The sequence below is a fragment of the Leuciscus leuciscus genome, assembly GCF_965113295.1.
Source record: "Leuciscus leuciscus genome assembly, chromosome: 1".
NCBI classification, from domain to species: Eukaryota; Metazoa; Chordata; class Actinopteri; order Cypriniformes; family Leuciscidae; genus Leuciscus; species Leuciscus leuciscus.
In genome coordinates this window covers 46,645,572-46,669,846 of record NC_138725.1, presented here as the reverse complement: position 1 = coordinate 46,669,846, position 24,275 = coordinate 46,645,572, and the positions used below count along the sequence as shown (strand labels likewise).

The 24,275-nt window shown below is 38.2% G+C and overlaps 3 protein-coding genes across 6 annotated transcripts; 1 reads left to right on the top strand and 2 right to left on the bottom strand.

Moving 5' to 3' along the window:
- Positions 1-326: 326 nt before the first annotated feature.
- Positions 327-9,721, bottom strand: top3a (DNA topoisomerase III alpha). 3 transcript variants are annotated; one of them, XM_082162518.1, is made up of 19 exons: positions 9,630-9,721; positions 8,774-8,833; positions 8,609-8,682; positions 8,446-8,521; positions 8,262-8,370; positions 7,734-7,877; positions 7,468-7,638; positions 7,271-7,374; positions 7,029-7,103; positions 6,162-6,244; positions 5,703-5,910; positions 4,688-4,873; positions 4,471-4,600; positions 4,262-4,375; positions 3,980-4,145; positions 3,725-3,871; positions 3,488-3,610; positions 1,330-2,069; positions 327-622 (listed from the first exon to the last, which is right to left on the bottom strand). In XM_082162518.1, exons 3-19 carry the CDS (start codon positions 8,665-8,667, stop codon positions 468-470), a joined length of 2,790 nt encoding a protein of 929 aa, XP_082018644.1. In that variant the 5' UTR covers positions 8,668-8,682; positions 8,774-8,833; positions 9,630-9,721; the 3' UTR covers positions 327-467. The 3 variants fall into 3 exon arrangements, with proteins under 3 accessions (XP_082018644.1, XP_082018642.1, XP_082018643.1); XM_082162516.1 differs by lacking the exon at positions 9,630-9,721 and adding an exon at positions 8,962-9,584; XM_082162517.1 differs by lacking the exon at positions 9,630-9,721 and adding an exon at positions 9,253-9,584.
- A 60-nt stretch (positions 9,722-9,781) lies between these two features.
- Positions 9,782-14,727, top strand: smcr8a (Smith-Magenis syndrome chromosome region, candidate 8a). The gene is made up of 2 exons (XM_082162540.1): positions 9,782-12,309; positions 12,467-14,727. Exons 1-2 carry the CDS (start codon positions 10,169-10,171, stop codon positions 12,912-12,914), a joined length of 2,589 nt encoding a protein of 862 aa, XP_082018666.1. The 5' UTR covers positions 9,782-10,168; the 3' UTR covers positions 12,915-14,727.
- A 98-nt stretch (positions 14,728-14,825) lies between these two features.
- On the bottom strand, positions 14,826-24,240 carry shmt1 (serine hydroxymethyltransferase 1 (soluble)). Of its 2 annotated transcripts, none has more exons than XM_082162551.1 (12): positions 24,098-24,240; positions 23,278-23,376; positions 22,923-23,068; positions 22,649-22,764; positions 22,378-22,538; positions 21,203-21,284; positions 17,595-17,807; positions 16,746-16,862; positions 15,810-15,932; positions 15,573-15,689; positions 15,321-15,431; positions 14,826-15,230 (listed from the first exon to the last, which is right to left on the bottom strand). In XM_082162551.1, exons 2-12 carry the CDS (start codon positions 23,362-23,364, stop codon positions 15,058-15,060), a joined length of 1,446 nt encoding a protein of 481 aa, XP_082018677.1. In that variant the 5' UTR covers positions 23,365-23,376; positions 24,098-24,240; the 3' UTR covers positions 14,826-15,057. The 2 variants fall into 2 exon arrangements, with proteins under 2 accessions (XP_082018677.1, XP_082018678.1); XM_082162552.1 differs by having other exon boundaries at positions 23,278-23,381; positions 24,098-24,230.
- Between the last annotated feature and the right edge of the window lie 35 nt (positions 24,241-24,275).

The window sequence follows — 24,275 nt, the reverse complement described above, 5'->3', positions numbered from 1 at the left end:
TCCTGCATTTGAATACATTTTTTTTTTTTTGATTTAAATGAATAAAAGCATGATTAATAACACTTTATTTAAATAACTATATAATAATATAACTATAAATAAATGTAACAGTACAGAACTATAGTGACATTTTTTTTTTATGTAACAATGTAGAAAATGAATATTCCAAATAATATTTTACACATATACATTTTTATAGTATAAATTTGCCCTTTATACATGAACATATATATATTAATTTAAATTAAAAAATGACTGTGTAACAATATTGTAGGTCATGTAAACATTTTATTCATGAAAAATACATGACTATGCACAAAAAAATTATGCTTTAATTTAAAAAACTTTATTTTACACAATACAATTTATTATGTATACATAAAAAAAAATGTAATTATACATCAGTCAACATTAATTTAATTTACATATGTATTTTGTATGTTACAAAAATTGGAGGAACTCTTTTTTTACTGGCCCTGAGGACAGGTGACCCGGGTATGACCCGGCTCATGACATATTCCACAGGTTCTTGGTCTTTTGGCTGTGGGAGGCTTGTTTGAAGTAGTGCTGGCCTTTTTGTTCCCAGGAGGTTTACCACCATTTCCTCCAGAAAAACCTGTGGCTGAAAAAATGAGAGGAAAGGTAAATTAATTATGAACAACAAAAGACAATATTGAAGAAATTATTCCCAAATGAAACGTAGCACAATACAAAACAATCAAACCCAACCTGAGAAAGAGAGAAACCAAGCAAGTGACAAAATGCCTCAAAAAATATGTCACACCTGATTAGGAGTTTACTGGGATGTTTAAGTAAAATACTGTTCAAAAGTTTGGGGTTGGTAAGATTGTTTAATGTTTTTGAAAGTCTCTTATGCTCACCAAAGCTACATTTATTTGATCAAAAATAGTGTATATAAAAAAATTGTGTAAAAATTATGTAATTTATTCCTGTGATGCAAAGCTGAATTTTCAGCATCATTACTCCAGTCTTCAGTGTCACATGATGCTTTATAAATATTTGATGATGATTTGCTGCTCAAGGAACAGTTCTTATTCTCATTATCAATGTTGAAAACAGTTGTGCTGATTAACATTATTGTGGAAACTGTCATTTTCAGGTTTTTTATGGATAGAAAGTTCAAAAGAACAGAATTTATTTGAAATAGCAATGTTTAGTAACTGCTACTTTTGATCAATTGAACGTCTTTGCAGAATAAAAATATTAATTTCCTTTTAAGTCTATTTAAGGTTCAAGATATTCCAATTATATTTTGCCTATGTATATACAGTATTTTCAGATTAAAAGCATGATAGACTGCTGTTATACCTGGAGCCACATTTTCATTTGCCCACAGGAAGAACCCACACTGCTGATCACGTGGTTTCCCACAGGTGTGGAACATTCGGCCCTTGTTTGGCCCATCTTTCATGACTGTCCTGGTAACTGCAGGCTCATTACAGTTACACATGGTTTCACCTTCATCACCTCCAGACCCTCTGTTGTTTTGCCTCTGCTGAGGCATGTTCCCAAAGCCATTTGAGGGCCTGGAAGGTTGAAAATTCTGACTCAGGGGTCCTCTGTTTCCTTCGGGCGCTCCCTGCTCAGGCGGCTGGTCAGCCCACAGGAAGAATTTACAATCCCCTGTGTTACACTTGTAAAACTGACGGCCTTGGTTGGGACCCTCTTTGCGTACAGTGAGAAGAATGGCATCCTGACCACAGTTACACACAATGGCACCGCCCTGGACTGAAGCTGGTGGTTGTGCTGCCCGAGGAGGCGGCAGACTGGCTGAGGGACGGTTGCTGTCGGCTCGGGGTCTGGGGGCAGGAGGTCTCACGTTCTCCACCCTGGACAGAGGTGCCGAGTTGGTTCGAGGTGCATGATGCTGATTTGACCCAGAGCTGTTATTAGACCGAGAGCCAAAATCTCCTTCTCCTCCTCCTCCTCCTCTGAGATATTTTAAGTTCAAGACCTCTCTGAGAGTCTCATCACATCCTCCAATGCAGCCAACAAATTCAAGGGGCATCATAGGTGGCAAACTTCCTCTCTTGAATTTAAACTTCAGCCTGTCAAAGATGTTATGAATAAAACAAGAGTCAGTATTAAAAAATAAACATTATTAATGTTCTTAATACATGGTACTGGTCTTATTGTCCATGATTAATTAGCACAAATTTCCACACACAAACAGTAACACTTTAAAATAAGGTTCATTTTCTTAAGATTAGTTAAAGCAGCACTCAGTAGCTTCGGGATTTCTTCGCTGTATTCTCGCTTTTTGCTCGCAGGTTTCTCTCTAGAGCTCCCCCCACAGCTTCGGAATAGATATTTGACAACACTGTTGTAAAAACTCGTTGGTGATTCTCAGACACCAGAGGCTATAGATCAACGACATCAAAGCAGACGGGACATTCTTTAAAACGTCTTCTTCATTCGGGTTCGGACAGCGTGAGGGAGCGCAATAATGACAGCATTTTAGCAGATTTCTTTTGGCCGTAAAGCAATTGTTTACATCGCGAGACTTCCTGACGCAGCGGCCGGCGGCCCGCCGGCTCAAAGTTGCAAGTGCGTATTTTCCGCTCACGGGCACCAGGGGGGTGCGAAACGACCACCATTCAACCCGAAATAAGTAATATAACCATTCCAATGACTCCGAAGCTGTTCAGTTAAGGTAAAAAAAGTTACTTAGTTCACCTTTAATGCCGTATGAATCGTGAACAAACAAGTAACAACCATTTTTACATCATTTAGTAATGAAGGTTAATGCTAATTTATAATTATATTGTTTGTTGTCAATACATGTCTGTTCACAGAAATTGTTAAAAACTGTTAATATACACAACTTGACATGTTTTAAATGTATTAATATATTTATTAATTAATATTAATTAAATGCTGTAAAAGTATGACTGGCTATTTCATATAAGCGATCGCATGAAATAAAGTAAACGTATAAAACCTTCTTGTAAAATATTTACCAAAAATACACTACTGTGCAAAACTTTGAGGTCAGTACGATTTTTTTGATGTTTTGAATTTGCTCACCAAGGCTGCATTTATTTGACCAAAAATCTGGTAAAAACATTTATTTTGTGAAATATTATTACAATCTAAAATAACAGTTTTCTAGTTGAATATATTTTAAAATGTAATTTATTCCTGTGATGTCAAAGCTGAATTTTTTTCTGTATATTACTGCTTAATATTTTTGTGTAAACCATGATACATTTTATTCAGGATTCTTTGATGAATAGAAAGTTGAAAAGAACTGCATTTATTTGAAATGAAAGTCTTTTTTGATTAATTTAATGTGATCTTGCTTAATAAAAGTAATCTAAGTATTATAATAAATGTGTTTATCTATGTAATGATATGCATTTCTTTTTTTTCTTCTTTTTCTACTGACCCCAAACTTTTGAAGGTAGTGTAACTGCTCTGCAATATTAAAATGATTACAATGCAGCATAATAACCACATTCCTTACATATGGACCGGATGTGGACGGCACGTCGAACAGATGCTCTCGTCTCTGCTGACCTCCAGAACTGTGTCTGGAAACCACACGGCTGTTTTACAAGCTGGATATCCCACACATGAAAGAAACATCCTGTACAGAGTGATATAAAAAGGGCGATCAGAAAAGGAGTAAACAAACAACATTTCCATTTCAGATTCAACCTGAAAACCCAAACTGTTAGATTATCCCATGATGTTGTCTCACCCTGTGCTGTCTTTCTTCCTCTTTAGCACCATGTCACAGTTACACTGAGGACACTTTCGCACTGGTAATGGCATCTCCATCTCTCCTTGATCCTCTTCGGTCATCTGCTGAGCCGGGCCCAGATAATTGGACAAGGCTTCGTCCAATCTGCACGCAATATGACAACAATTACACTCAATCCAAATTTGTATGTAGAAATATAATTTGCAGTGTAACTGAAATTGAAATGGGGTGAAATGCTGCATTCAGACTCACTTCTTTGCCTTCTTCACAGATTCAATAAAAACAGCCTTGTATTTTGCGATATGATAACTGAGGACAGAATCTTTGTCCTTCTGGCCCTCTGACACAAGTTTAAGATCCGCCTCCAGCTCCGCTCTCAGGTCTGGTTTAGACATTTCATACCCCATGGAGTTATACCCTGAAACGATACGACACTCAATTTCACACCAAACAGAGAGATTAGCCTCTATTATGCTATTTTAAAGGTTCCTAATTTAGTTTTGCATGCATCCACTAATATGCTAATTTTGTTACCTTCAACAAGACCCATGCCGAGCTCTCCAGGAAGGAACCTCTGGTCAGCCGTCAGCCCCACGTACATGCGACTCTTTATGGTCTCAATGTGATCAGCATGTGTTGCATCGGTACCTGCAACAGCAACTCAAGCTGAGTGCCACTCTTTCTCAACCATGATGTCAAATATATTATTTAAGGTTCAAAACTTGACCGATATGTTTCAGTACCAATGCCATGCTTCTCCATGAGCGATATCAAATCAGCCTCTGTCAGAAGCTGTGGTGGACTGGTCTGTCCTTCCACCATCTCAATCGCTGTGGGCTGGAACGTGGTGTCAGGCCTATATAATGGAATTACCTGTGCAAAAAAAAAAAAAGGCATAAAAAATAAACTGAACTCAATATGTTCAGCTATAAGATGTGTTATGCTTTGAGTAGTAATCACCTTATTGTACCACTTGTCATAAGGGTACACTTCCAGATAATTGCGTGCAATGATCGTCAATCCACTAGCAGAGAATCTCTCTTCAGCTATTTCAATTTCAACCGTCACCTCTTGACCCTGAGCATCTTTGGAGCAACAGGCCAGGAAGTGACGTACAATGAACTCATACAGCCGCTTTTCATTACCCTTCAAAAAAAAAGAAAAATAATTAAACATTGCCATTGTGTACATTTCTAGCTAATTGCAGCTGCAGATATGACGGTCCTAACAGAGAGGCTGCACCACAGCCGGCGCCAGGACACATGAAAGGGGGAATTCATCATTCTTGAGGGAGGGCATCTGTATGACAGATGTATTGCTTTTATTTCATTTATTCCTTTTGCATTCAAAATATTCATAAACCTGTTAACTATATCATGAACTATCTGATATATTCAGATTGTTGAATAGGTGAAAGTGAATGCGTTTCATTGCTTAAAAACCTTTATAATGATCATATATAACGCGCAATGGGTGCCGCCATGTTAGTTTACGCTGCCATTCAGAGAATCGGATCAGTCGGATTTACATTATGTATCCACTTCTCCTGAAATACATAAAAGTTGATGGCGAACTGAGAGAAGAATAGAGTAAACTTTATAGTTTGCAAAATAATGCGTATCTGATATGAATAAAACATGTCGTCAAATTATATTTGAATGGATTGTTGATTGCGGCTTCCATAGACATCAGTATGTATTTAACAAACTATAAATATATATATCTTTTTTGCTAGTACTTATGAGTATTTAAATGTCTGAAACCAAAAATAAGCATAATGTGTTTGAAAACACTGAAAAGTTCTGAGCGTGTCCCGTCTCTGGCTCAGCAAAACACACAAAACACATTTGAATTCAGCAGTTGTTCACGTGATGCATTGAACATTCTAATCACACCGGTGTGATCGTATGCGTCAAAGGATACAAAATCGCGCTTTGAGGTGGAGTGGGTACACCTGTACATGTGGGTTGCTCACCTGTAAACTGTTGGTGTATTTGGTGGGGTGAATGGGGGGATGGGCCTGATCTGATTTGTTTCCATTTCGAGGTGTGGGCCCACCGCTTTCCAAAATGCGCTGAGCAAAATTTCCCCATTCATTATCTTGTGTCTGCTGCTCAACCAGCACGGTAAGGTTCAGGTTCTGAGGAAACATGTTGGTCTCAGTGCGAGGATAACTGATAAACCTGGAAGGAAACAGACAGGCTGATTTGTGAAGGGGCACGACAGACATGCTGTAGACCAGTGTTTCTCAAACCCAGTCCTCGGGACCCACCAACCAGAATGTTTTAGATGTCTCACTAATTAAAACACCTGATTCAACTCATCTGCTTTTTAGTGTGTTGTTGAATAGGGAGACATTGAAAACATTCTGGTAGGTGGAAAACACTGCTGTAGACCACAGACATATGGATGGATGAAATAACCAATAACATACCCTTGAGTGTACAGCTTTTCTGCGGTTTTCATGGTTTCTTTGGCACTTATCCTCAATTTTCTTGAAGACAGTTTTTCAAGTTCCTAACCAACAAAATAAGTAGACATTATCATATGCTATATTTTTAATCTCCATGATTCAGTTATTAATTGCACTTAACTCATGCAACAGCACTATTCATTTGTGGATCATTTTGGGCACAAGTCACTCACACAAGAAACTGCACTTTGAAAAAAAAACTTTAGTAGCTGATGACAATTGTGTACATTGTTGTAAAAGTCCAATTTGTTAATATTCATCAACTTGTCTGTAGCTGTATAACAAAAAGTACATGATCGTTCAAAAGCTTAGGGTTAGTAAGATTATTTTAAATGAAATAAACACTTAGACGCATAAAGGAAGCAATAAATTGATAAAAAGTGACAGTAACATTTATAATGTTACCAAAAGATTTCTATTCCAAATAAATGCTGTTCTTTTTAACTTTCTATTTATTAAAGTATCCTGAAAAATGCATCACGTTTTCCACAAAAATAACCAAATTGATTATAATAATACATGTTTCTTGAGCAGCAAATCATCATTTGAGAATGATTTCTGAAGGATCATGTGACACTGAAGACTGGAGTAATGATGCTGAAAATTCAGCTTTGACATCACAGGAATAAATTACATTTTAATATAGATGTTATTTTAATATAGTTATTTTAAATTGTAATAATAATAATAATAATAATTCACAATATTTGCTTTTACTGTATTTCTGTTATCTATAAACTTTTGAATGGTCATGTGTGTGTCCACATTCTTTTGTCCAGAATTTCCAGAAAAATCTTTCAAGACTGAGACATGTTCTCAATTACTCACCACAGTGTCAAGGGGTAAAGGTCGCCATTTGCTTTTTGGTTTACTTGTTACAGATATCACTTTCGCCATGGGATCCTAAAGAGAAGATTAAAGCCAAGCACAGGAAACTTATGATGACAGAATAATGACCAACACATCTTACATATGTGTAATGCATTATTTCAATGAAGAAAAAATTCAAAAGCTATATTGTTGCTATGCATTTAAAAATCCTTTTTAAGAAATGAAATAGAAGCACAGACCTCCATGCACATCTGATACAGCACAAGGCACGCTGTGTGATTGAAAAGACGATGTCTTTTCCAGCTGAATTCTACCGATTCCTCTTCATTAGGCTCATGGACAACTAACAGGCAATAAAGTGTATGTGAGAAAGCACTTGACGCATTTCATTCATCAATATTAAATGTGAACTGTGTAAATGAAAAAATCAGAGTACCTTTGATTTTAAAGAAAGTTTCAGGGACGAAGGCTTGAATTGCTTTAAACCGCTCTACTACAAAGCCAAGGGTTGGGAACTGACAGCTGCCATAACTGATGAGCTGATCGGAGAGAGATTCTGGGAATATCTTCTGCAAGCGTAATGTCTGGAACCTGGTAAACGATGCCCCTGAAGGAACATAATGTACATAGGATGAACACATTAGATTTCGTCTTAAAGAGAGTAGTTTGTGATCATGTTCTCTGATATTTTAAAATGCCTACCGATGCGGAGATCAAGCTCCTGTCTCACATCCACAGCATCACTGATGTTGATATTCGGCTCAGTGAGGGTCTCACAGGCTCTCCTTATGGAGTTTGGGGTGATCTCAGAGAACCGTGCACGGAAGACCTGAATGTTTGGCTTCACTAAATTGAAAGATTTCACAGGAGGTTAAAGTCACTGTGAAATGAAAATTGTTTGTTCTTACTTTTATAGCAGTATTTATTATGATTTATCCATGATTCTGTGTACAATATTATTATTATTTTATTTTTTTCCTGTGCCCTCATAATCTTTAATCAATTAATAAATCTCTTCACAGATGACACGTTTACTGGCGTGAGGGCGGGACAACCTGTCACTCACATGACATCACAGCAATAGCAAACCACAACCATCCGACCTACATTTATTCTTATTTGGATGTACGTCACGATAAGGAAGAAAAGACTATCACAACTTCTGTTTCATGCCGACTTTAAAAAGTTGTAAGAAATATACAGCACCAGTACATGATTCACTAAACTCACCTGCTTTGCAGACATTAATGACCTCAAAGCCGATATTCTCTCCTTCCCGGTCACAATCAGTCCAAATGACCAGAGCTTGACACTGTCTTACCTCTTTCTCCAAAGTCCTCTGGATAATGTAAATACATTGTTTTAATATAAAATACAAGCTCATATTCTAAACGGAAGGAATGGAAATTAGTACCTTGATCGGTGTAAAGTTTTCAGGGCAGTACTTTTCCACCTCAGCATCAAACAACAGGACTGGATTACAACTATGCCTGTGAAACAGATCACATAATAAACGTTGAATAAACTATAGTTAGTTATTAGGTTAGTTATTATTATATTAAAGCTATATATATTACCATTTCTGAAAAGGAGCTTTGAATTCGAGACCCAAGAGATGCCCTGATACTGATGTCATGTTTACAGTTACATTCTGTGAAGAAATAAACACCATGATCAGCACATAAAGACTATATGTATTACAATTTTTTTTTTTTCTGTGATGAAATAAAAAAAGTACTTACTTGGCCAAACAGGTTGTATTCATACTCATATATTTTGTTGTAGACAGAGTAGCCTTCTCTCTGTAAATAAAACCAGGTTCATTAACAATGACGACCATCCTAACAAATAAAAGTAACAACTCTTTTGATGATAACAATCAGATTTGACATTACAGATCAAGATAACTTGAACAACAGTCATCACTCACTCTTCTCGATCTCCCATTTGACATAATTTCTGCTATGCCCTTAGCAGCGTCGTTTTTCTCCGCAACACAAAGCACTTTCTTAATCTGAGTGCGTCTTATCATGTTTACAGATATTTGCCTATAAAGTTGACTGTGAATTGTCACTCTTAGAGACCTATGCAAAACGTTCATAACTGTGATCTAGCAGCGCATGATCACAGTACACTCGACATTACAGCACATTAACAGCAGCTTGCTTGCTAACTAGCATATTAAAACACTGACAACTATAAGATAACTGAGAAAAAATACCTCAGTGTAAACTCAAAGTTTTGAAAATACATCTGTAAAAGTATAATGTGTGAACACAGCAGATGAATCAACTCTAAAAACTTCCAATTCCGGCGCCTGACGAGAATTGTCGTAAAAATACCGTAAAGCAATGTGTTAGAATGCCGTATGGCTGTATTGTGTATTTCCCCAAGGAAATGTCATTAACTAGCAAAATAAATAAATAAATAATTGAATTGAATTTAGAAATGTTTTATTAAATTAAAACTTAAATATTTCCAGAGATATAAGAACGAGTCTTGTCATACGACACGAATAATCAAATATCTCCCCTCGAACAACTACAAAGCGCGTCACAACAAATGCCCTTGTCTGTGTGTCAAAAACCTAGTTAGTACCTAAGCAGCATATTGGGCGCTATAAGCGCTTTTCGAGTCTGCTGGCTGGGAACCTCCAAAATGCTGTCTAGCTAGGCAGCTCACTTGGTTTTGAAACACATCCATTTCCTCATCATGACGGTCACGTGGGAAGGTTACGATCGTTTAAATATGGCTGCTTTCAGAGGATGTCAGATTATTGAGCAGCTGGATTGTACTGCAACAGTTGTGTTTTCGCTTCGATATACTATATAGATGGCCGGTTATAAATAGGTTTATATAAGCGGCGGCCGTTGACAGATGTTTCAGATGTATGGCAGGTGACGTCAAAGGTCTGTCAGGCTGGACAGCATCGTCTTCAAGCTCATGCATAGCAGATCGTGATCTGGCTCAGTGGACCAACCAGCCCCGCTGCAGAGAGGGAGAGAGACCTCAGTGCACAACATATTGATGATTTGTGTTTTCAAAACGATGTCTTTATTAATATTATGTCTTCTTTGATGGAGATAATGAGCATTGAAGGATATTTCTGCTGATGTCTCTTTATATACTCAGAGAACATGATTGGTTCACCAGATGTGGTGGCTTTTACCAAAGAAGATGACTTTGGGGAGTCATTCTCGGATCCATTGTCACTTCCAGAGGAGTTTTCTGTGCCTTTGTTTACTCATACTGCCAATGCAAATCCATGGACGAAGACATCCTTTGCGAAATTCTCGAAAGATTTCATACTCATCTCTGAATTTTCAGAACAGGTGGGTCCACAGCCTTTACTCACCATTCCCAATGACTCCAAAGTGTGTGGGACATTTGACCTTAACTACTTCTCACTACGCATCATGTCTGTGGACTACCAGGCATCTTTTGCCGGACATCCTCCTGGCAGTAACTACCCAAAGCTAAATTTTGTGGAGGACTCAAAAGTTGTCCTAGGTGATTCCAAGGAAGGGGCTTTTGCCTACGTCCATCATCTGACGCTGTATGACTTGGAGGCTCGTGGATTCGTACGGCCATTTTGCATGGCCTACATTTCCGCAGACGAAAGGAAAATCATGCAGCAGTTCCAAGAGCTGTCATCCGAGTTTTCCAAGGCTTCAGAAATTGTCAAATCAGGAAACAGGAAAGCTTTTGCAAATGAACTGGAAAAGAAACTGAAAGATTTGGAGTACACCAGATCGGTGCTGCACAAAGAGGCAGAGCTGCAGAAAATGAACAATGGCTGTTATTCCACACAAGCTATTGATAAGGCGAATGAATTAGCAAATATGGAGAAGTCTATCTATGAACACAAAGATCTACTGAGGCAAATCACATCTTATCCTTCCAGGAAAAAGAGAGATATGGATTTTGTAGAATGCGAGACAGAAAAACAGGCTGACACAAGTGTATCAGATGATACACTAAATAGTAATCATTCTGAAGTTGCAGAGAAGACTGTAGAATCTGAAAGCGATGGTAGAAAGTCCTCTTACACGCCTCAGCTCATCAAGGCCAAATCTGCGAAGTGCTTTGATAAACGCTTGAAAACGTTGGAAGAGCTCTGCGATTCCAACTTTTATCACCAAACTCTAGAGCAACTAAATGTAATCGAGAAGTCGTTCCGAGGAGATCTGTGCTCTATTTACACCAGCCAGATCGACAGGGCTCTTCTGAGCAAACAGAGAGTTACTAGTTTTCTCTTCGAAGCTGAATGTGACTGGGAGGACGAAGGAACCTCAAAGAACTTCAGTTTCACTTCCAACGTCCCAACAGTCCCCATTCTGCACTTATCTGGTGAGCCACTGAGTCTCGAATCCTACACCACCTGCATAGATGTAGATCACATTAAGCCAGGTGTGGAGTCTATGGAAGGGCCTCCTGAATCCAGTACATCTGACATCACACAGGAAACCTCTGAAGCCGCAGACACAGAGACCAAAGGGAGTTTCAGTAGTGACAAGAGCATTGAGGCTCTTGGAGGTGTTAGTCCTTCCAGTCTACAGGCAAATTACTTTGATGGCCTTGAAAGAAAGTGCAAGGTATCCATTGCATCCTCATTTGAAAATGCATCCCATTCTGTTGCTGTCCCACGTAGGTCATCTGACGGGAATCTAGTCCCGATGGATGCATCCTGCTGTATTGGACAGGACAGTTTTGTTTTTGAGGAACCTTTACCTGAGCTCGCTCAGGAGTGTTGTGGCGACACTGTGGTGAACCAAGAACCCCTGTCTCTTTTTCAGGGAGATACTGCCTTACAGGGAAACTACATTCTGGAAGAGTCAGCCATCGCAGAGAGCCCCAACATGGGACTGACTTTTTCCGAACTAAACACTTGCGTTCTCTCAGAGGATGTGGCAAAAATTAATATCGAAGATGCATCTGATAGTATGAGCTACATGAGCGCCTCCACCAATTCTGACCGAGCAGTGTCTCCATTCACTTACGGCAGTGCGGTGACACTAAAGCAGAAGAAGAAAGCTGGTCACAGCGCGCTTCGATTCATCAGGCAATATCCATTTGCTCAGCAAGCCATTTTCTGCCTTCTGAGTGGCCGAACGCTTGTTATTTTGGGGGTGGACGAGGGGATGGTGAGGAAGCTGGTCAATGCTTTGTTCGTTTTCGTGCCCAATCTCGGCAAGTATGGTGAAACCGTCCAACCGTGGCTTTCGACGCCATTTCAGCTTACCGACTTGCAGAGGTGGAAACTTATTGGATTGCAGAGGTATGTTGAGAAAATTTGACTTGTAGTCAATCAATAACTCCGTATCAGTTTCAAAATAGTGGTCAAAATATTTTTTTTTAGCTTGCAGTGCTTTAAATCAGTGACCAAAAGTGCAGTGTACAGAGTTTTGACATTTCCTACTTTTTTTTTCCCCCAGAGCTGCCTCCCCGGCTGGATCCAGCATCCTCCACTCTTTGAATCGATACAGCCGTTACATAAGCATTTTGGATTGTGACAACAAGACCCTCCGGTGTCCACCATACAGAGGAACACTAATTAGCCATTTGGCGGACCACAGGACTCAGATCAAGCGTGGCAGCACATACTTTCTCCATGTTCAGGGTATGTTGACTCAGCTTACAGCCAAGGCCTTCCTTTACACATTCTGCCATCACATACATCTTCCCATGGACATCAACGACCAGGGCTCGGTAAAGACACGCAGGACTAATTTCTTGTTGCAGCTCGGCTACACTGTTGAGGAGAGTAAAATCGTCCAGTACCTGAGTGAGCTCATCAAGCAACATTACGTTCAGGGGTCCTCGAAGTGGGTCAAGCAGTCTTTTTGTTTTAATTACACCACCAGCTATTTGTACAAAATCTGAATGTGTCCATTATCTGTTCACCATTAAACCCGGTTAAGATCAGGAGACCAAATGTATTATTTGAATGTAATCACTTTTTTTTTGGTGTGTGTGTGTGTGAGTGTGAGAGAATATGTGTGTGAATATTCTCGTGGCATTCCAGGAGGCAGTCCGGTGTTACAGAATGTGGTCTATTTGTTTAGTGTAAAGGTTGCATATTTAAATCTATTGCCAAACCGTTTTCCGTAAAATGGAGAAAATAGGTTCCTCATGTGGTCTGAAGACCTTACGGAAGCTCTGTAATAAAATCAAGATTCAGCAAGATTTCACCGTTGTCCAAGTAAAAGTAGACATGTTTTGAAAGGCTGTATGAAACAGCTCATTTAATTGTGTAGTTACAGGCTTGTTTTCATTAACAGTTAGCTACACAGGAACAACAGCAGGAGAGTCTATAATCACGATTTAATTAATCTGGTCCTGGTAGCCTGTTTAATCATTAATGTATGTTCGCCTTCATAAGCAATGAGACTGTTGCAAGCATGTAAATCACAAGCATCATTTTAATGGAACCGACTTAAGTGGCATCAGAAGTGTATTTTACAATACATGTTCTTCTCAGTATGCTGTTTACCATTGACCAACAGCCTCAATAAAATGCACTAACATAGCATTATATGCATTTAAATTTGAAGAAAAATTTGATGCTAATTCATGGATTGATCCTTTATTAGCTTTTCGATTCTTGCATTCTGAGCGTGCGAAATATAACGCGCTAATTGATTATTAACATAAGAAAGACGTGCAAATTTGCTCCTTTTTTCTGCCCTCTCTAGTGGACATAAAATCTGAGGGGATTTTTTTTTAAATACAAAGGTTACAGACATTGTTAAACAAACAAAAACTGAGCCAACTGCCCTTTGTGTTTAAACATAATTGTGTGATCAGGTGAATGAATGTACTGCATGTAAAATGTCCCATCGTGGAGAACTGTTACACAATCTTCTGCATGTTTGAAGAACACAAAAATGTAACAAAGGCAAAATATGGGGGGCATTTATGAACACTTCCATTGTATCTCACGTGTTACTCTTCAGCCTTTCTAGATATATTTAAAATGGATATAAATTGTTGTCTAAGTTGTGTGCAAGCAACGTCAGCATGAGTAACTGTGAGGATGAAGTGGCACTTCATTCTAATGTCTGTTGTGGTGTTGTGAAAAGAACGAAAATGGTGGTTGTTGCCAATGCGTTGTCTGTAACTGTTATTCCCACTACTGCATGAACGCAGTTGTAGTCCAGTAATACAGACCTGAACTGCCACCGCTGTTTCATCACAAGTGTGTCTTAAGTTATTTTGGCTACCCAGTAATTATTGGCCTTTGTAACGATTTTCAGCATTTAATTGCAGAGTCTGTTGAATGTAAATTGAGAACAAGCCATACCATTACACGCACATTATCTTCTAAGGTTATTTCTTTTTGCTGATTTTGAACAAATCTTGTTTGCTGTAACTGTCTTAATCATGCAGTTTTGTTGCTACTTTTCACAAATCTATTTTAAGACAGTATTGTGAGCTTGTCTGGGGTAAGGTGCCATCTTCATGCTAAAATATTTATGGATGTTAAAGTGGAGTAAATTGAGGGTCATGTGTGTGCTTTAAGTTGCTGCCCACTGTGAAATTACTCTGCCTTCAATCTCATTAAATTATTCCTGATTTGGCCATGTGCATCACATCTTTATCAAATGGTGTTATACCTACCTTGTAACAGTTTGTGTATTTAGCAAAACTATACTTTCCTTTATTATGTAATTAAAGGCACATGATTTGTCTCATTCTGAATTTGTAATGACTTACACATGTAAACTTATTAGGGTAAATAGTAACAGTGAATAGTACTTTTTATACTTAATAAACAAGACACAGGTCCAGTCACATGTTCACAGGCTTTATTTGCATTGCATGTACAAATCTATTGTGCCAGTTGGATATTTTTTCTCTGCTGATCGGTTTCAGTGGAAACTTTTCATAGATTATGCAGGTTAATTCACAGAAATAAGAGAAAACACAAGCAAGAGTACAGAAACCATGTTATTCAAGCCTCTGTGCCCGTAAAATCAAAAGAAATCTTTATTTCGGGAAGACCAAAATGTCAGAAAGACAGTAATTATAACTCCGGCAACCCAGGCATTGGGAACTTTCCAGAAAAGTCTTCGACTTCCTTTCGGATTTCTTTTATTTTCAATTGGTACTTCTCGTTTTGTGCCAGTTCCTCTTTATACTCCTTCAGAGTTGCTTTAGGATTCATGTTTCTTTGGATCTCCAATGTCAACTCAATGCCTAAGAGCAGATACACAATCATTGTCTGAGGTAGGTTAAAAGTTTGTACCATATCCTTTAATATTATATTATTGCTTAAAACAAACTCACCCTGGTGAATGAACTCAGCAACCTTACGGAAATCGTCCTCCAATAATCCACGAGATGTAAGAGCGGGAGATCCTAAACGAAGGCCGCTTGGGCGCAAGGCACTTTTATCACCTTCAAAATGGAGTTTGGGAGAGGGATAAGTGGAAAAACTGATTAGATTGTTGTAGTAAAACATCCAAAAACATGTCCAAAAAGACTGTAAAAGATTGGGTCAATTATACAAGTATTATTAATGGAGCATTTGTAAGGCACCTGGGCAGGTGTTCTTGTTGCAGGCAATGGCACAAGCCTCCAGCACTTTCTCTGCCCGTCCTCCATCAGATCCATTTGAACGTAAATCGACCAAGATGAGATGATTATCTGAGCCGCCTAAATTTAAAATGAAAGATAAAAGGGAACACAGTTGCCCTTCTGTATCCAATCTCTATCACTATCAGCCAATGGTTTCTTTTAGCAAATTATTTATATCTAAATCCTTAAGAAACTTACCTGTAACAACTTTGTAGCCCTTTTCCATTAGGGTGGCTGCTAAAGCCCTGCAATTTGCCAGAACTTGCAATTGGTAGTTCTTGAACTCTGGAGTCAAAGCCTGCTTCAAAGCAACAGCAACCCCTGTGCATCACATAAATTAAAAAAATCTGAAATCAGATTACGAATTTTCAAACAATATCATCAATAAACATCGTCATCAATAAACAATTTAAAGTAGTTTATATATAATTAATAAATATTTAACGTTCAATTTGACCATAGCACATGTTCGGTAGGAAAAAAAATCTTAACTCAGATTAAGGATGCCCATTTTCAGGAATATTAAGTCTTAGTTTAATTAATTATTTAATTAATTAATAATTTTTTGAGTGATAACATTAAATCAACATTAAATAATTATTTAATTTATTCAAATAAATGCATTTTTACTGTCAAAAAAAAAAAAAAATTAAATCTAATTTACTATATTTATGTATTAAGTGTGAACATAGTTTGTACATAGTACATGTTGAATTTGGGTATTGAAGTCAAGTAATAACTCAGGATGAATCCAGTGCATACCATACCACTACACTGGTCATTGTAAGATTACAGTGTACCAGTACCTACATGCCCTCCTGGCAAGCACTGACATGACTGTTGATTGGGGTGATACAGGGAGGCCAACAAATGAATGGTGCTTTTTGTCAAGTGGTGTTATCATGGTATTTGCCGTGAATGCAATCCTTATAATATATAGAGAAATACTAGTGCATCTAGCATCAGATAACTATGTATACACAGTGTTTTCAGCATCTGGTTACTGAAGTAAATTAAACGGCAAGCTTAATCAAATGTCAATTAATAGGTCTTCGATTAATCATAAACATCCCTAGTGTAGATGCAAACTTATCTAACCTTTATATTAAAGACATAGAGGACATCAGCTCTTACCTGCAATGGCATGGTTGTGAGGGCCACCCTGCAGTCCAGGAAACACAGCCTGGTTAATCAGACTCTCCAGGTTAAACAGGGTCTCCTTGCCTGTCTTTGCATCAACACTACGAACTCCTGAAATAGAGTGTATTGTGATCAGTGTAACGCATTTCCAGTAACGCAAGTTATGGATCACTATCAGACCACTTATTTCCCCAATTAGTAAAGTAATGCATTTCTTTTAAATTTGCAGCAAATATCAGAGTTACTTTTTAAAATAAGTAACGCAAGTTACTTTGTTTTCCCATTTATTGACTGACATCTCTATTGTCCCCATGTTGAGAGAAATCGGGAGCAAGTGCAGAGGTGTTGTGAGCGGTGTGTGAACATGATGGTTATTGTTTTCCGTATTCTTCAAAATGAATAAAAACAGTGAAATTGAAACTAAGAATATATTACGCAAACCTACAACAATAATAATATTAATCATAATATAACAAATAATCCATATACTTTATGCATTTAATCTCACTTTATTAATCGTACAGGTGTGAATTTGCATTTCCTTCAGCCTGAGACTTATTCAATTCACTGGTGTGAAGGGACTTTACATTTGCCAAAAATGTTTTAACTTTTTTTGTTATTAAAAACCAAACAAACAAGCCCAGCCCAGGTGGAAGAAGCGCAAAATTAACGTAACACTACTTTCCATAAAAAGTAATCAAGTAATGCAATCAGTCACTTTTTTAGGGAGTAACACAATATTGTAAAGCATTAATTTTAAAAGTAACTTTCCCCAACACTGATCAAGGCACTGCTGTCAAGGGCCTAGATTTAGTGTGACAGGTCAGTTCACACTGAACTCACCCTTCCTAAAGAAAATGACTCCTGCCCTGCAGCCCCTCAGGGTCTTATGGGTCGTGGTGGTCACAACATCACTGTATTCAAACGGAGATTGAACGACTCCTGCTGCCACTAGACCACTGATGTGAGCCATATCTGCCAGAAGATACGCTCCATTCTCATCTGCGATCTTCCTCAGCCGACTGTAGTCCAGGTTACGGGAATAGCAGCTGGTTCCTTAACAATGATACACAGAAATGTTAAAGGTGATGTTTGTCATTTCTTTCAATGTTAAAGGGCACCTATTATGCTACTTATTACAAGATGTAAAATAAGGCTCTGATGTCCCCAGAGTGTGAAGTGTAAGGCGGGTCCCAGCAAGTCTGGGCTATCCCGCAAAAAAGTCAGATGAAATAACGAGGTAATACATATGAGAAAATGTTTTTCATTTAATCTTGTTGTGTTGCATGAAAGCAAAGACTGTAACGCGCCGAGACCTTCACCCGTTCTATCGGAAACCGCCATTGGACCGATTTAGATGAGCTTACAGAAATGTTTGCTCAAAATACCACACACATTTTTTATAGCATTGTAAAATTGCCACTTTTTGGGGGTGAGCAAAAACATGCCGTTTTTAGGGGCTTTCGCACTGGAGGAACGTTTTCATAGTTCCTAGAACTATTGGCGGAAGTTCCCGGTTTTTGGCATGTTCTCACCGCAGAAGCTAGGAACGATTTTAGTTCTAGGAACTCCTTTTGGAGGAACTAATTTAGCTCCTACTTCAGAGTAGGGTCTAGACCAGCACTATAGGAACTATCCGTGACGTTAGTATACGCTGATATAAACTTTATATCCGTAACATTTCTATAAAATGTAATAAAGTGCGTGCTCTAGCTTTCATTACTGCCGTGACCAGTATCGCTCTGGAGACTATAAGCTGGATCACGAACGGTTGGTACTGATCCATACTTGAGTAGACCGGCAGTGGCGCGGTGGCTGGGGGGGGGTTGTTTTGAAATAAAAAATATAAAAAATAAACAAGACTCAAACATCCATTTTGTAACAGACATGCGTGTTTATTTGAGCAATTCCGTCAACGAAACAACACACTAAAGCCTGTAAAGCATTGAAATAAATATCAGTAAATAATTGTAACTTAAATAATATAATAAAGTTAAATATAAAAAAATATATATATTTTATATTTCCACACAAAGACGCGTCATATTGCCTAACGCTCTGTGCTTTGAGAGGGATGTGGGACACGAGCAGGAAAAAGACCATCGATCTCTTTTCTGATATCTTCATGTTTTCTACTTGTTGCAAAAGGTCTGAAGAGCGAATTTTATCTTCCACAAGGGCAAGGCATTAAGGCTATGTTTGATTTTACGCTGCCAGAGAAAGCAAAACTAAAAATCACCCGCGTGTGAAACGCGGTTTACAAATAAACTTGACGTGCCTTACCATGTCTAATAACAAGCACAAACTGTGTTAAAAATAATTTGACATGCAAGTAAAAAGGTAGGCTATCTGTCCTACAGTGTTTTTCTACCTCACCACATAGAATGCGAATATAATAGACCTAATTAAAAGCGAACCAAGGAAGAAACGGTTATAAACCCCTTCGAAAATGGGTGAGACATGAGTGAAGATTTGGGAAAAGAAACAAGAGATTCCATGTCCAGTGGAATAACTAATGGAATATTGTTAAATTCGCTGATAATCGGGTGAACAGATCACAAACCAGAATACAAAGCCAACAAAGCTTAAATTTATGGGCTCACACACAACTCTCTTATTCGTCATGAATCCAAATGTTTCCATGGCTGCGATGTAACATTTAATTGCTAACCTATTATTTATTTCGTAAACAAAGCATTGTGCTCCACTCGTGCCATAATATTCATGTAAAACAGCTTTCACAAACAAAAAATGTGTTTTGGCGGACCACCGCCAGTGCTACACTGCGGTGCTGCGGTTGTCAAGTTTACCGGCACAGTCCTATCCTCGAGTAACAACTTTTTAACAAAGCCTGCCTTGTATTGCCCCTCGTTCACAAAGCAGTCCGGAGTGAAAAGATTTGCGCAGACATAAACGAATTTAGGTGTATTTTGGGCCACATTACTAGCCTGGGAAAACCCAGACAACTTCCGGCAAATTTAGATTTGCTCTGCTAGTAGTCTGGTAAAGAGCTCATTCAAGCCCATTTCTAATCCGTCGAAATCGCGGCACCAATCAGAAACGTTGGGGCGGGCTTTACACAATGACGATCGCTCTGATTGGTTTTAGGTCTATCCAATTGCGCCCAAAAGGCATTTGAGCGACGTCCGTTCAACTTTTAAATGCATTATTATATTCAAATTGCAAACACATGAGGACAGTCTCCATGAAAGACCCACTGGCAGATGAACGTGCTACTACATTTCTCTCCGAAACGGTAGGAAATTAAATTAGATTTAATAGAGGATTTTAACTGTGACAAGATGATTGACAGGGCAGTTTACGTGACGGGATGCACGCGACAGATCCGTCCGATAAAGATGACGAAGTAGTATGTCCCAAAGCTTGCCTACTTTTTTGCTACACATTCAAAAGTAAATACCTTTTCTTCACAAAAAGAGTACATACTTTTATGGCGTAGTGTAACTTAGGCGAATTGGGACGCAGCATACGGCTCTACACGATGACGATCGCTCTGATTGGTTTTAGGTCTATCCAATTGCGCCGAGAGGCATTTGAGCGACGTCCGTTGGTGACGCCCCTTTGGAAATGAGTTATTAATGAAGCTTTGCCAGACCATAACTCAGTTACTACTGAGAATGGTCTGGTTTTAACCAGGCTACCACATTACCTTAACAAATAAAACTAATTCACTGTGTCCTCAGTGGCTCAGATGTTGAGAGTCTTCATTTTCTCTTATGTTAACTCTTACATCCTACTGACAAAAGAACACAGGTATTGCTTACGAAACATTTGTTGTCGCTACAGCTGCTCGAACGCGGAGAAAATGGCGGGTAGTGTACAACTCACTGAGGGCGGAAACTGTGGTAATGCAGGACTGTCGGTCAGCGGCCGTGGGCGGGGCCTGAGCAGTATGATGTCACACTGCTCAGAGATTGGCATGTCTAATGAGACTGCTTTGGTTTAATGGGGATTTTTAAAAAAAGGTGAGGGTGGATTTTTATCATTGTAGGGTGATTGTGTTCACACAATCACATGTATGTCCAAAAAGTGGATTCTGAATAATAGGTAGCCTTTAAAATACATTGTCCCAACCAGCAACACTGGCTTAAACAATGATGTGAATTTGGGCAGAGCTAATTGTTTATCTTACTAATAGCAGAAAAAGAGGGAATATTCAGAAAACCTGTTAATGTAGTTTCTTTTGGTGCAAATTTTTGCATAATGTATTGTTTTTTATTCACATTATTTAGTTGAACAAAGATGTATAAAAAATGACACAAAATAAATCATAAAAAAGGAATTAGGAAAATATATACATCTAATAAAATCTCAAAGATAAAAAGTTTTTTTTTTTTTTTTTTTTTATGGCCAAAAACTAAAATTATGAATACTTTACATCCTGTAGTTCAGAAATTCCTTAGATTTCCTAATAAATTAATTATGCTGACCTGCAATGATTAGTCTTGGGTGGAAGAGGCGAGCATTTTCCTCAAGTCTGTCATAATCAATATATCCAGTTTCTGGATTTACCTGGGGGGAAAAAATAGTAACAATAAGGTCTTTACAATAAGGTCCCAATACTTAAAGGAGTAGTTCACTTTCAAATAAATATTTCCTGATAATTTACTCACCCCCATGTCATCCACGATGTCTTTAGTTGAAAAGAAATTAAGGTTTTTGAGGAAAACATTCCAGGATTTTTCTCCACATAACGGAGTTCAATGGCAACCAATGGTTTGAAGGTTCAAATGTCAGTCTCAATGCAGCTTCAAAGGCTCGACACGATCCCAGCTGAGAAATAAGGGTCTTATCTAGCGAAACGATCGGTCATTAAAAAAAAAAAAAAAATTCAATTATATACTTTTTAACCACAAATGCCCGTCTTGTACTATCTCTGAGATGCGCCACGCATTACGTCATCATGTTGGAAAGGTCACACGTGACATAGTCGGAAGTACCGACCCAGTGTTTACAAGTTTGGAGTAGGAGGACCATTCAAAGTTATTGTATGTTAAATGACATGTTTATATGTATTTGTATCAGTTTATTGTTTAAAATGGTCCTTACGTGTGCATATCCTGGATGTTTAACAATGTCATGTTGCGCATCTCAGAGATGGTACAACACGGGCATTTGTGGTTAAAAAGTATGTTATTTGTAAAAAATAAAATTTTAAAAATGGTCGATCGGTTCGCTAGATAAGACCCTTATTTCTCGACTGGGACCGTGTCGAGCCTTTGAAGCTGCATTGAGACTGACATTTGGACCGTCAAAACGTTGGTTGCCATTGAAGTCCATTATATGGAGAAAAATCCTGGAATGTTTTCCTCAAAAACCTTAATTTCTTTTCAACTAAAGAAAGACATGGACATCTTGGATGACATGGGCGTGAGTAAATTATCAGGACATTTTTATTTGAAAGTGAACTAATCCTTTAATGTTAGTTAATGCATTAGTAGTATTAGTATTTATTCATATTTGTTACCATTAGTTAATAAAAATACATTCATTGTTAGTTCACTTCTATTAAAAAATATTAACAGAAACAACATGTCTCAGTAAATGTTGAACTTAACACTAACTAAAGAGTTCACTACAATGTTGATTCTAATCACAAGGTTACCTTATAAGGCATAGACTCAAAGAAAATAGATGTGGCTGAGATTTTCTTCTTGTCAGTCATGAAGCCATGGGTGAGGTGGCCGCCATCAGGAAGATCAAGCCCCATGATCCGCCCATGAGGTTCCACTATGGCTGTGTATACGGCAAAGTTCGCAGGTGACCCTGAGAAAAAAACAAAAACAATATATTGAACAATGTGCACTTGAGTTAATGTTTCATATGTTACATCATCTCTTCCAGCACCAACAGTCCAGACACAGATACAAGCCTACCAGAGTACGGTTGAACATTCACTCCCCATTTATCCGGGTCGAGGCCGTAGACCTTGAGAGCTCTTGCCTGACACAAACGCTCCAATTCATCAACATGCTCCGTGCCTCCATAATATCTTACAACATTAAACAAAATTTGGCATTTAACACAAGCCCATTTTTCAATATGTAAGTGCTAAGTGTAAACAAAATAATATTAATCTTATTCTCATTACAAAAACAACATTAAATTGTAATTAAACAGTACATAAAAATTCCACTGCACAATAGTCACCTCTGACCAGGATAACCCTCAGAGTACTTGTTGTTCATGCAGGAACCAAGAGCCTCCAAAACAGCTCGACTAGTGAAGTTCTCAGAGGCAATGAGCTCTAATCCATACGTCTGCCGCCGCTTCTCCTTCTTTATTATGTCAAACACCTGGTGCAAACAGTAATCAATGCGATAAACAGATAAGCAATGACACAAGTTGTTTTAATTGACTGAAGCACAGATGTGCAACAGCTGTCAGTCACGGGGCAGATCCTAGTCTAAGAGACACATTTCACAATATCACTCATGGTACACTGCATGCTTTCAAAATAATCTAGTCTAGACTCTTAAGGCTGTTTGTATAATCACACACTTACCTCAGGATCATTTGTGCTGAGAGGCTCCAGCATCATCTTGTTATGAGATTCCCATGTTTTATTATTATGGCCGTTGAGCTGAGCCATAGTTGATTACCTCTAGACTAGAGGAAATTATGTTATTGTTACATGTGAGAAGACTCCCATATGCAAAACATACTGTATACACTGGGCTACATTATTTATAACAGAAGCATTAATGTACTTGAGTTTGAGTTCTTAAACTTTAAAGCAGGGTATTCTTCGTCCAAATGCAAATTAGTTTTAAAAAAAACTTTGACTTAAAGTACTAAAAATTACTCAAACAAAGTGAAATAAGTGAAATAATACCATAATAGTAGGATCTAGTACTAAAATAACACTGCTCAGCTGTCAATCAAATGATGCAACTGCAGCTGCCCGCGCGGAGCACGCTTACGAAACACAACTTTTTTCCATGTCTTGTCGATAACTTTAGGGGTAACATTAAAACAAAATTAGATTCGCAGCTAGTGTGACACACAAACCGGAACTACTGCCTTTAGGGTTACATTTTCCCGCGAAATACATCCTGTAACTAAAATAATACATAGCAAGTCAAGTGAGTGATGGAAACGTTTACTTATAAAAACTGAAACGATGCGATTCTTTGCACATAGCACTAATATAAGCGCTATTTATGCACATAACGTTATCTGCACAACCGTAAGACATTAACATTAATCGGCCAAGAAATGTGGAGCACATGCACAGTCACAAGGTTTTAATCACAACTCTGCTTTCCGTTACCTAAACTTTAAACATAGCTAGTAATATACAGTGGGAATGTTCTTCCACTTACCTTAACAAATGTGATGAATGCTTCGTTCCGAATTACTTTTAGTGAATGTAAATGTTCTTTTAGGTTTCCTCGTGTCAAAGTCCGCGAAATTTGGAGACCAATGATCACGCTGCGGGGCGTGGCTAGTCGATCACGTCCTGCCCCGCCCACTAACGACTGCTGCATTGATACTTCTTTG

Excerpts from the sequence above, each read along its gene's own strand:
- top3a (XM_082162516.1), bottom strand. The coding sequence starts at position 9,132 with ATGAACGTTTTGCATAGGTCTCTAAGAGTGACAATTCACAGTCAACTT. Across the intron at positions 8,683-8,773 it reads AATACAACCTGTTTGGCCAA|AATGTAACTGTAAACATGAC; the intron begins GTAAGTACTTTT and ends ATTTCTTCACAG. Across the intron at positions 4,146-4,261 it reads CGGCATGGGTCTTGTTGAAG|GGTATAACTCCATGGGGTAT; the intron begins GTAACAAAATTA and ends GTATCGTTTCAG.
- smcr8a (XM_082162540.1), top strand. The coding sequence starts at position 10,169 with ATGATTGGTTCACCAGATGTGGTGGCTTTTACCAAAGAAGATGACTTT. Across the intron at positions 12,310-12,466 it reads AAACTTATTGGATTGCAGAG|AGCTGCCTCCCCGGCTGGAT; the intron begins GTATGTTGAGAA and ends TTTTTCCCCCAG.
- shmt1 (XM_082162551.1), bottom strand. The coding sequence starts at position 23,364 with ATGGCTCAGCTCAACGGCCATAATAATAAAACATGGGAATCTCATAAC. Across the intron at positions 22,539-22,648 it reads GAATGTTCAACCGTACTCTG|GGTCACCTGCGAACTTTGCC; the intron begins GTAGGCTTGTAT and ends TTTTTTTCTCAG. Across the intron at positions 17,808-21,202 it reads CCCAAGACTAATCATTGCAG|GAACCAGCTGCTATTCCCGT; the intron begins GTCAGCATAATT and ends ATCATTGTTAAG.